Below are 12,845 nucleotides of genomic sequence, written 5' to 3'. Positions count from 1 at the left end.
TTCTTCATCCATTTCACTGCACCTTCATTCTATCTCTGCAACTGAAACAGCAACACCTGCTAGGGCTGAATCCACCATTCATGTTTGCAATGAACCTGTGAGGGGAACATAAGAAACAGATAGGTCCTTGAAATAACTCCACAGGGGCCAGTATCCGATTACCAAGACACCCTTTATTTACATGTGCATAGTACATGACACTGACCCAGTTCGGTCTTAACTGGCTTCTAGAGTGAGCAGAACCAGATTAACAGCCTCAATCAGGGAATTCTTATTCATAGAATCCCTGCAGTGTGGAAACAGGCCATTCGGCCCAACAAGTCCACACCGAACCTCAGAGCATCCCACCCAGACCCATCACCTTATAACCCACCTGAACACTACAGGCAATTTAACATGGCCAATCTACCTAGCCTGTACATCTTTGGACTGTGGGAGGAAACCAGAGCACCCACACAGACCCGGGGAGAATGTGCAAACTCCAAACAGACAGTTGCCTGAGGGTGGAATTGAACCCAGGTCCCTGGCGCTGTGAGGCAGCAGTGCTAACCACTGAGCCACCGTGTCACTTGACTGATCTCATCCCAATCACTACAGTCCTTAGTAATGCATGCAGTCAGCATTTGCATCACTCACAAATGATGGCTCTGCATTCTGGTCCATAGAGTGGAACATGCAGCACTCCAAAAAGGAGGGCCTGGAATGACTCTACGTGAAATACTAAATTCTGAACCTTATTCTGACAGCCCTGACTGATAACAAGACAGACGCCCCACCCCGATGCTCTCTGTTTACGTCGCTGACTGAGGATCCACAATTCCCGACTGCTTTCACTGGACCTGCCAGGGCGACTCTGGCCCATTCCCAAAACTCTATAGTGAGATGGAGCCTGTCACCCTGACTGTCCCAAGCACACAACTGACAGTCCCCAAACCCCTAAGTCCATGATCAGATGCTGCTCTTGACTGAATGCATGAGCTACTGGAATGACTGCAGCATCCCTTTGACATTGACACATAGCCATAGTTGATGCACACGCACTATATTTTCTATGCAGGCTTCTGGTGCAGGCTGTAGATGCGAGACTGACATAGCTCCTTGTCGTACAGCAACATGTCCACCCTCTTAACTGAGATAGCTGCCGAGCTTTGTGCCTGCACTAAACAGCAAGGCAACACAGAACTACAGTGCACTGTTATAGTGTGGCTGAGAGGGCAGAGTGCAAAAACGCAAGGCAAAACAAAGAAGGGATGATGTGATTATTCAGGTAGGTGCAAAGCGGGTGAGAGTTAAGAATGTGAGCGAGAAGCCAAGATGAATCTGGGTCCGGTCTGTGAACTGAGCGCCTGTACCTACACACTGTGTTCCTGGAAGTCAGCATGCAACCAAACGTGCCTGTGCACTCCAAAGGGCAGCATTGAGGTGATGAAATGTACTATAAATGGGGTGTTTGTGGCTACTACCCACAGAGATGTAGGTGCTGGGTGTCTAAGATAGAGACCCAGAATGGCAGGATCAGACACATCAGGAAGTCTAGCATCGTGTTTCTTTTTTTAAATTACCCTACACTACCACTGCACCCAAAGGGGGCCCAGCAGTAGTGCTTATATTTTCCCAAAATCAGGGTGATACAGTAAAAAGGATACCATTGTGCAAAAACTTTATTCTATATTCTCCACCACCAGGAAAACACCTGTGTGACTAATGGAATGTTAACAAGTAAAACCTGATAAGGGATGTCAAAAAGTGAAGGAGGGGAAAGCATCTTGTGTCTATCCACAGGTGAATGTAGGAGTGTCATTAGTTAATAATGAGGGTGATCATAAGCAATAAACCCTGCCAGTCTCTCACCACTCACAAATGAGACACTTGTCTCAACATCCAGGCCAAGGTCCAGAAGGGGCTTGCTTGACGTAAAATCCAATTCATCAAATTTCTCACCATCACCCTCATCATCCTGGGGCTGGAAAGTCTACCCCCTAGGTATAAAATAGCTTCATTATATTGTCAAACATTCAGCCAAACATTAGGAATTTAGCAGTCAATGTGAACAACTTTAAGAGATTTTTGACTCATGTTCATCACACCACCAATAACAAAATGATTTTCATTTTCACTTGCAATGATGAGAATAAAAATTGTATCCATACCAGTACATATTCTATTTGAGATATGTCTTTGCATATGCAATTTATCAACTCTTAACTGTTCAGATTTATGGTTGAAATGATCTTGTCATTTGTGATTTGTGGAAAAAGAACAGAAAGGAACTTGAAGATTGGACAAAGAAACAAGGATGGAAATTGGTGAGGTTAGCCCATTATCACTTGTCACCAAGTTAGGCTTAATGGTTGTCTAGTGTTTAAAAATTCGACATCTAAACACCTAAAGACAGGAGACTGAATGCACAATTTTGGTTACTGTTTTAGAACTTCCAAAATCAGACATAAAATACATAATGCTAATTTCATCTTATGAAATTACTATGCAATACACCTCTGATGTTCTTATTGACAAGTTGCAATTATTTTCTCTAGTATTGAACCTGTTTAAACCCTTAGACTTCATAATTCATGAATGAAAGAATTAGTGCAATATCCCATTTCTTGATTAATTCTTATACTACAAGTTTACTGGCCCTAAACAGAAACTATCTTTTGGAAGAAGCCTTGAAGCATTACAGAAGTGAAAAAGGTAGATGCGTTCGTAGCCTTAGCACAGACAGTATCACCGCCTTGGCAAAAATAGCCAAAAGAAGTTGGTAATCTTAAACCCGCTGGCACCTGACCCATTGCAGGGTTGAGACGCTGTTGTTCAGGTATGCATTGCGTCCAGAAGCAGATGACTACTTGAATGACTAGCTGACTGAAATCAGATTTTGAAGTCTTTCATGGCTGGAATGTGGAGATTAGGCCAGGTAAGGCCTAATCTATTCTCAGTCCATTTTTTCAGATAGCCAGGTACCCCTTCAAAGAATTGAGGTGGATAGAGTCTCAGGACAACTTAGGAGTGAGGGGTGTCCAGCATCCCTTGAGGGTGGGGGGGACGGGGAGGTGGGTCAGACGTTTTGGGAGAGCCATGAAGAAGATTGTGTTTAAAAGGTGCATAAAGCCCTTGGAACTCTCCAATTTGTTATGCCCTGTCAACAAATCTCATTCTGTCAAGTGTCAGCAAGTGTCATATCTAGAACAGTCAAAATGCATTTTTATGAATGAAAGTGTTTTTCTCAGTAGCGGCATCCGAGGGATGGTTCCCTTTAGGATATGGATTCAGGACACCTAGGTGAAGGTAAGGCACTTTTTGGGATTGTAAAATGACATGCTTACATGCAAAAAGTGTATGAACTCTTTGGAACTAGCAAAGCTGCTGTGCAGCTGTCTACCAAATGGGGACTAAAATAACTGAGTAGGTATTTCAGAGTGCCTGGCCAAATAAAACCATTATAGGATTTGTGATGAGTGAGATTTCATAAACTTTCATTTTCACAAACTGGGTCTCACAGCGATGGACAGCTCCAACAGCTCACTGAATTGAAATGTTGGTTGAAATAAGTTTTTAAGCATTTGATATATTTGTTTACATAAAGGATCAGTTGAAGCAATTTCAATGCAGTGGGTATTTTTTGTATCATAAGTTTGCTGACACCAACTCTCCAATGCTGATTACCGAGTGTGCAGTACCCCCACAAATTATTGCCCATGGCATGCATACGTGCAAATATTAAGCCAAATTTTTCAAAAATAAATGCTCTACTTTGCTTAACTTTATTTCTCTTAGCTGATATACTTTCACTAAAACTGTCATTATTTACTTATCACTCTTTTTTAAGTATATTTGAGATATCGGCGCTCATGTGCTTGCTCCTCAATGTCAGCAAGTGCTGCCTTTTCTGTGTCAATGAGTGTTTTTTTATCCCCAGTAGTGTCGTCACCAAAAGGTGAGTAACATTATATTATGTTGGGAAGCCTTCCTGATTTGATTTATTATTATTTGATTTGAATTATTATTGTCACATGTACCTAGGTACAGTGAAAAGTTTTGTTTTGCGTGCAGTACAGGTAGATACCATACAAAGTGCATTAGGGTAATAGAACTGTGTTTTCGCTCTATGTTACGGCTGCAGAGAAGGTGCGCAAAGAGCGAGGCCAACGTTTAAATTTAAAATTTCAGAGGTCCATTCAGATGTTTGATAACAGTGGAGAAGAAGCTGTTCTTAATTCCCATCCTTTATAATGTGAGTTGGCATGCAGAGGGAAGGGCAAAAGAGGGTAAATGAGAGGTATAAAATGACACGTATAAAATGACAGGTATAAATAGCACAGGGCTAGAAAGGAGATGGTTGGGTGCATCTGACATATAATGACCATGGGAAATAGGTAGATTGTCATGGAAGTATGAAGGGCCAAGGGGATGTGGGTACATGGGCACAGTTTGATATGAATGGAGTATAGAGAGTGAGGGGGATGAGTGTAAGAGATGAGACTGTTTACATCTTTCCTTTTAAATTACAAATTCAATGCCAGAGATGCCAGACAGGCTTTCCACCAGCGTGCCCTGGGAATCAAGCAGCTTCTTAGGTTCTTCCTTGGTCACTTGGCCTGACCCCCCAAACCAGCCTGCCCTTCCAGCCCTCATAACTAAAAATCAAAAATATAGGTGGACATTTCTGGGGGAGGTGGGGGGGGGTTAGGGAGCCACGTTTTCTCCTGATTCTGCATCCTCGTCCCAAGAACAAAATTCAAGGTCATTATCACTAATAGTGCTCACAATGATTTGATTAGAAAATATTGAGGAAATAAAGATCAGAACTTATTTTTATTCTATAGAATTTTAATGCACAATGTACATCATATTTTACAAAATTCTACTGCATAATTCTCCATAAATACCTCTACAGACAGTTAGGTGTTATAAATCATGGAAGTACTCAGATTTTGAGCAGAAATATTGAGATCAATTTTAACTGTTCTTACTGAGTGGGAGGTGGGTGACAATGGCCTCACCACCTGTTTTACATTCTGCTTCATTTTCCTTCCTATTGACTTCAACGGGAAGGTTGTAAATTGTGCAACGAATCTGCTGTTGTCAGTTTCGCTCCAAGCAGGAGCAGTTAAAACGGACCCCATTAATTTAACGTTAAGAAGACAACAATGTTTCATGTTTGGCAAGTTCACAATTCTTAGAAACAGCAATATTGCATTTTACAACTGGGATCGGTCAGTGAACACTTAAATGTTTGAGACAACAAATAACAGTTACAGTCAAACATACACTATTTATGCAAACATACAACAGATCCATGGTTCCCCGATATTATTCTGGCAGATAACAGAGGTGTCTAACTGATGTGTCACTTTGGTGAAACATCAATGCTTACAAAAACACCTTGTACATCTGCCAGTATGGAGTTCCCTAATGCTCAACCGGAAAAGTGTCAATCAGATGCAGTGTAAAGGACTTTTGCTTCTCACCAAATACAATGCACTGCAGCAATATAGATATAGATCATCATATTATATTTATATCAAACATGATATCTGAACAAATTTCCTCCTCCTTAAATATGAAGACAATTCTGTTTAACCTATTCTCTCAATAAAAAACATACAACATTTTGAAGCCTTTCGCTGTGGCTTTAAAGATTCAAGCTTCAGTTCTGCCTTGGAATTTAATATTCATTGCAAGAATAAAGTGTTGGAAGAATGAAACAACTGGCAATTAAACATATTACTTGGTCAAAATGATGCCCATGGATTAATGTATGTGGACTTTCCCCCCCATTTTAAGCATAAAATGCTGTATTGATCAGAGAAATAAAACCCCTGTCATTGAAATAAGCTTCGTGTACTCCATACGTGAAGTCATAAAACCACTTACACCCTTTGGGCTTGGAGGCCTAGAATATTGCTCTTTGAGGGATTGGTTTATACCAGAGAGCAGCATTTTAACAATAATCAATGTTCCAACTCAGGAAATGTACAGAGCCGAGGCTAATGCTTGGGCAGAAGAATGGACTGAAACAGATGGAATTTAGGACAGGAAAAGGATCAGGTGAGAGAATATTAGAAAACAGGGAGTCAGTTGTTACTTGCTGCTCTTAATAGCATGGATTTTTGAGTGTACGAGAGTCTCAATTTTGAGTATCTTGGTTTTAACATGTACGGAAGAAGTAAAGGTTTTTTTTCTTTTAATGAGGGAGAGCCAAGAAATACTTTGAAGTTTCCAGAACTTGGAGATCACATTTCTGCATATTTGAAACTTGCTGTTTTTGACACAATTACCTTTAGACTTGATGCTTAACTTGTTCAAGATAGTTAATTTCAAGAAAATGAGCTGATACAGGGAATAACTAATAAAGAGGAGACTGTGGATGAATATTTTATTTATGATTGAATGATATGCACCATTATGCATAACAGAACATAATTTGTTGGGCTACAAAGGCAACTTCTAAAATCTAACATAGAATTTAATTAAGGTGCCTTTTTCCAACTTCAAGTTCATTCACATTTTTAAATAACTAGTTAATAAAATAAGCAACATTCATTTTGACTGCTACAGCAGATGGACATACGAAGAAATGAAAAGGAGAGACAAGATCAACCAGTCAATCCAGCCTGTTGTATACATACTATATATATATATAATACACACACATACAAAACAAATGTCATCATCTATTATGGAGAATATCAATTTTGGTGCAATGAGAAAACGGCAGCACATCTTTATAAATTACTTAAAATGACTGATAAGTCTTCAGCCAAAGTACTATTGTGATCAACAACACAAAGTCTTTAATACTTTAGGAGGTATACTCTAAGCAATATAAAACACACACCTAGAACTTCAGCTTCTACATTTAAACATGAAATGTGCAAAATGTTCATGTGGTTCAACAAAGAAATTATGTAGCATTTAAACAGGACTTCTGTAAGTAAAGCTTTCATTCCAACCATCTCCCAGAGAAAATAAATTGGAACTTAATTTTGATATCTTGTATTACATTTAAAGCCATATTATAGCAAATTCATCACTGAAATAGACAGTTATCAGGCACCACGTTATAATGAGGATGGAGTGCAGCTTTAGTTCTTCAGTCACTTGGCCAGAAAATTTATCAGGACCTACTCCCTTTCCAAGCGGTTACTCTGTTGAAAATACAACGGATTCTCCATTTAACAACATAAATAAATTCCCATGGTATGTCTGTGGAATTCTCATGTAATCACAGCTGGAATAATTCTGACAAATTTCCAGCCCTTGCAATACTCTTAAGTGCTAAGTAATAAATTCACATTGTGCTATTCAGTGCTTGCATCTCTATTTTAGAAACAAATGAATAAATATTGTTAATTAGTGCAGTTGTGGAGATTGGCCTTGTCGGCACAACCATAACAAAAGCAGTAAAAGCAGTATAAATGTGGTTGAATTGTTAGGTGGAAGGTTTAAAAGATTGTTGCAGAAAATTTGGTTAAAGGCTTTTTAAAACATTGAATGAATCCAGACCTTTTTAAAACTCACCTTTGCAGAAGAGCTGTTTCTCATTTTACTGCAATATTCAACATTCTAATCGTTTTGAATTGCTTTGTACATCTGCTCAAAAACACCTTCTCTCTGCTCGAGATGGCCAGTACACCTTTTGATAACAACTTCAGATCATATCAGATGAACAAAGCTCAAAGCAGTGCAAGATGATGTCTGATCATGCATTACAGACTTCCAATAAATAGTCTATCATTATAAGCAGTCATTTTATTACATATCTGAAGATGACATGTACAAAATTCAGATAGGATGTTTTCTTGCACAGTGTAGTGCAAAAATATGTTTTTATACTTTGTTTTATCTGATCTCTGGTAGTGATGTCTATATGATGTTTTCGTGACACATTTCCTTTGTATTCAGTCACTGCAGGGCGATTACTTCTTGACCTGTTTGAGAGAAAAGGCTAAATTTGTTCAGGCTGCTTTACAACTGTTAATAATTAAACAAGATTCAACAATTCCCAAAAAAAGACCATTTATGTTCATTACTTAGTAGTCTTCAAACTAAAGTAATTTTACCCAACGATATTTTGAATAGAAACCTGTTTGCATGGGAGTTCATTAAACAATGGGGAAAAACTTTGGATCACAAGTCAGACCAGCCTTCTTTCAAGCAGCTACTGCCATGTTCAGTGACACTACAGATAAATAGATTCATTAGATATTCATTTTGATTCACAAGACTATTCTAATAGCTGGAAGTGGTGTTGTCAGATCTCATGGATGCTTTCTCTTAATGGAGAAGTGAAGAAATTCCATCTTAGACTTTCATGAAGGTGTGTGTTCCTACATGGATGTGATGCATCACAATTTCAATTCCACAAAGAAAATGCCAACCAGAAGACACTTACCTCAGCCCAGTAACTTCTCAGAACTGCCAGAAGCACAGGAAAGCAAAGACTTTTGAAATTCCTCACTGGAAGCTTCTGGGATCAGGAATTCCAGCAGTAGATCCCAGATGCAGTAAACCAGATGTCTGCAACATAAAAAGAGGTTTCATGATAATACAGATACTGCTATAATGCAAAAGGATTGTAAAGGAAATTAGACATTCTCACAGGAGTTATCATCATAAATGTTATGACTTAGTGCTGTTGACTCAGAACCTCATGTAATGGGGATTCAGGTGTGGCAGACACATGACTGTCTGTCCATTAAAATGGTTGTATAATCATTTGGGTTGTAAATATTGCAAATAAGCCCTATCACCAAATATCTCATGAACATGAAATTTTGCACTGGGATCACAATGCTTCTCTGATCCTCCATAGATTGCAATGTTGAAATCCTCCCAATTAGTGTCACTCACTAATAATAAAAAGTATTCAGAATTGATAATAAAGAAAGAAATGAAGAAAAATGTAGTTGAAGGAAAATTCAAGCAGAATTATGTTTTTCAGCTTTTATGCCTGCTTCGTTGGTCTTAAATTATTTCACAATTGATCTGCACCTCATACTAATAAGCCCCCTTTGTTCTCCTGATCATACCAATATTAAATGTCTTTGAGTTATGTAACGGTAAGTCTCAATTGGTCCAGCTCCTACAGTCTTTTAGGAAAGAAAGCTTCAGAATTGAACTTGAAATTAAGAACTGCAATCTGATTTTACATCTGAATTGCATACTTGCACTTTAAGAATAGGCTTTGCTCTGGACGGACCTTCCAGAGTTGGTAGTTTCTCTATCTATGCAACTGAATCCTTTCACCATTTCATACAGCTAGCTTGATTACTCTTCCACCTTCTTCACTTAAGAATATAAGCCAAGTTTATGCAGTCCACTTCCTAACACAATTCTTGAAGTCTATGCGTCATTCACATGAATCTGCAATGTATTGTTCCTGAGGGGCAGTGCCCAGAGCTGACTAAAGCTAAAACACGACTTTCTTTCCTTTGTACTTCAACCCGTTTGAGATTAAGATCAATATTCCATTGGCCTTTCTTATTGCTCAGATTTTCATAATCAATTTCCATGGATTTTTCCACAGCTCCTTATTTTTCACTGTTCAGAAAATACTCTGATTTACCTTACTTGAGTTTGAAGTGGATTATAAGACCAGTATTACAACATCACCCGCTCACTTCAACCTTTAGCGACACTCTTCAGAAAGAGTGCACTATTTCCCCAAAACTTATCTGACTGGGAAAACTAAAGGAGAAAAATAATTTGTTAAATTAATGCAATCCCTAGAAGAACTCTGTAATGTGTAGGAAAGATGTCCTAAGAATAGACTAATTCTGCCCTGAAAACTGAGTCAACACACAACAGAATCCTGAACGCTTCTTTAGACAAAGCGTTTCTTACCATTTCTAGACATATGTCAAGGTAACAACTCCACAGCAACTTGTTAAGGCATCTAAATTACTCTTTACCTGAAATTGCGCAAGACCTTTGCTGAAGGAAGATTTGGGAATTCAGTGGAGTAAAATCAGAGCCATGTATTAATGGATACCAATGCTTCAGTAAGCTGAATTAACTGGGATATCAATACTTGACACCAAAATCAGACAAGTTTTCAAACATGTGTCCCTTAGAATAGACAATAAAATATAAATTTGAAAATTTAGGATGTATTGAATTGTATTTAGCGACAAATAAGAAGCTTGTGTTGTAATTTTTCTACTAGCAGCACTAATATAGTTTATTAGTACTGGAAGTTGTATCAGAGGTTTAAACTAGTTTTATTTATATAGAGCTCCTTGAAAGTCGAAGAGTGTACTTCTTAAAAAAAAATGAAAAATGCACATCTGGATAATCACCCTTTATCCTCTAAAACAGTAGAGAAAGAGGTTAAAGAAGTAAATTCATAATGTCCTTTTCCTTTAAATTATGGGAAGAGAAAATTAATCCAGCTAATGTGATAGACTTGCCAGTGAAGAAAATGAATTTACCTAATGCAATGGATCAGAGAGGAACTTTACCTGCCATGGACAAGGCAAGATCATTGCTCTGGCAACGAAAAAGATTAATACCATTATCCCAGAAGGAAGTTCAGCAACCAGTTCAACCGCAAACTTGTGAGGCTGAGGTTGAATAAATTCTGGAAAATTGTTAATTACAAGTTGATAGACTTTATTGGAACAGCTATTTAATGCTGTTAACTTGTCATCGACCCAACAGTTAAATTATGAACTAACCACACCAAGTCATACGTCTAATGTAATTAAATGGGAAGCCAGTTAATAGTGAACTCGCATGACATGGCTGTATTCCCTTTGCAATTTCTGTTTATTATACCACTTAACCATATCTACTAAATAATTGCGAATACAATGTCCAAGTTTAAATGCCAATTCTGATCATGACATTAATAAAGATTTGTGAATTTGTGAACGTATTGTCTGTCTCCTTTGATGATTTGACAAGAAAGAATTCATTCACTCAATAGCTTGCGCATATAACATTTGGAGAGTGTCATGAAAATACTTGTATATGCAAATTGGTTAATGTAAGCCAGTTTTGTTTCATCAAAGTTAGGGATCATTCAATCCCAAGTATAGACTGGCTTATAAACCCTGATAGTTCCTTAAGTAGTTATAGTGAAGAGATTAAAAACTGTTCGTGTACTATCCAAGTGTTTTCCATAAATGCTTTCTTACAAGTCTCAAATTCTGAAATATAACTATCTCCAATCTTGTACAGTAGAATTTTTGATAATCTACATGTTGAATTTCTGCACACGAGGACAACAACAATCTATAAATGGAACTGAACGTCATAAGACTGTACCTGGGGACAGGCTGATCCCAAGATGTACGTTGATGAAAATGGAACTAGAGAACTTGAAACACAAGCTGTAGAAACACATGAGCCTCTAGTGTCTGTACTTTGTGCAGAACTGTCACCATCCAGCTAACTTCCATCAAAATCTCAAACTGGTGTGTTAAAACTACATTTGGTCTGGATAATCTAAACTGGACGCAACTAATCTTATATTCCCCTTCCCAAAGGAGTTACTCAGACAGCCAAAGTTATAATCATGCTCATTACGGCCCCAAGTTATCTAATGTTATCCCAATGGCCACTCCTTTGAAACAAGTCTTGATTTTATTTTCTCAAGGCAATTTGGAGATTTATGTCAGAAAGATGCATTAACTTGATGGGAAGCTTCTGCTCCACAGCCTTATTAATTTCATACAACTGGCAACGTGGAATGCAAACATCTGCTAAACTGCAACTGCCAACATACAGCCCCCAATCTACTTGCAATTAATATGTCTCTCATGGAGTATTTTCCCCAACGCAGATTACCTTTGATGATATCAGTACTTACGATGTTTTTCAGTATATCTGTTATTTCAGGGAACTACTTAAGATGATCAAGTCAAGGTGGCTTAAATTCAGATAACAAAATAGACCATAGTGCTTACCACAGAATACTGGCATCTTCATCCCTGCCTATATACAACCTGCAACAGAAAGAATGGGCCAGAGATCTACTCTTATGCAACAAAAACAGAAAATGCCGGAAAATCCCAGCAAGTCAGGCAGCATCAATCGAGAAAAAGCATACAACGGTTTGAAGAAGGGTCAGCAGACAAAACTTTAATTCTGTTTTCTCTCTACAGATGCTGCCAGATCTGCTGAGTTTTTCCAACAATTTCTGCTTTTGTTTTTCCAGCATCTGCAGTTCTTTAGGTTTTTTAAAATCTATTCATATGCCTTTATCATTGACATAATGAAGTTGACAGTGTATAGGAGCAATCAGAGGATAATTTGTCGCTTTTCTGAATTTGTTCATGGGATGTGGGTAATGTTGACAAGGCCAATATTTATTGCCTATTCCTAAAGTGACATGGAGAATGAGATGGATGGTGAGCTGCCTTCCTGATAGCTGCAGTCCTTGGGATACAGGGGCACCCACAACGCTGTTACATAGGGAGTTCCAGGATTTTGACTAATGACAATGAAGGATAGGTATTATACTTCGGATCAGTATTATAGTTCCAAGTCAGGACATGTGCATCTTGGAGGAGAACTTGCAGGTGGAATTGTTCCCATGAACCTGTTGCCGTTGTCCTTCTGGTGGTTCAGGTCACAGGTTTGGAAGGTGCTGTCAGAGAAGCCTTAGTGAGTTAGTGCACTGTACCTTATAGATGGTGCATATTGTTGCCACTGTGCATAAGTGGTGAGGGAAGTAAATATTGAAGGTGGTGCTTGGGGTGCCAAATCAAGCAGGCCACTTTGTCTTGGATGGTGTCAAGCTTCTTTAGTGTTGTTAGAGCTATACTCATCCAGGTACATGAATAGTATTTGAATAAACTCCTGACCTGTGTCTTGTAGATGATGATGGCAGTAGG

General features: G+C 38.5%; 1 protein-coding gene across 1 annotated transcript in view; it reads right to left on the bottom strand.

Moving 5' to 3' along the window:
- Positions 1-6,362: 6,362 nt before the first annotated feature.
- The window catches only part of snx19b (sorting nexin 19b), a 164,515-nt gene continuing 158,032 nt past the window's right edge, over positions 6,363-12,845 (bottom strand). Inside the window, exons 11-12 of the mRNA XM_020527299.2 lie at positions 8,399-8,523; positions 6,363-7,934 (exon numbers count right to left, since the gene is read on the bottom strand). Of these exons, the coding sequence (XP_020382888.2) occupies positions 8,400-8,523 (124 nt within the window). The 3' untranslated portion in view covers positions 6,363-7,934; position 8,399. The remainder of the gene's footprint in view (positions 7,935-8,398; positions 8,524-12,845) is intronic.

This window comes from Rhincodon typus, chromosome 32, assembly GCF_021869965.1.
Source record: "Rhincodon typus isolate 14 chromosome 32, sRhiTyp1.1, whole genome shotgun sequence".
In the NCBI taxonomy this organism is placed as follows: domain Eukaryota; kingdom Metazoa; phylum Chordata; class Chondrichthyes; order Orectolobiformes; family Rhincodontidae; genus Rhincodon; species Rhincodon typus.
Note: the sequence above shows the minus strand (reverse complement) of the source record. Positions and strands in the feature narration are given on the sequence as shown.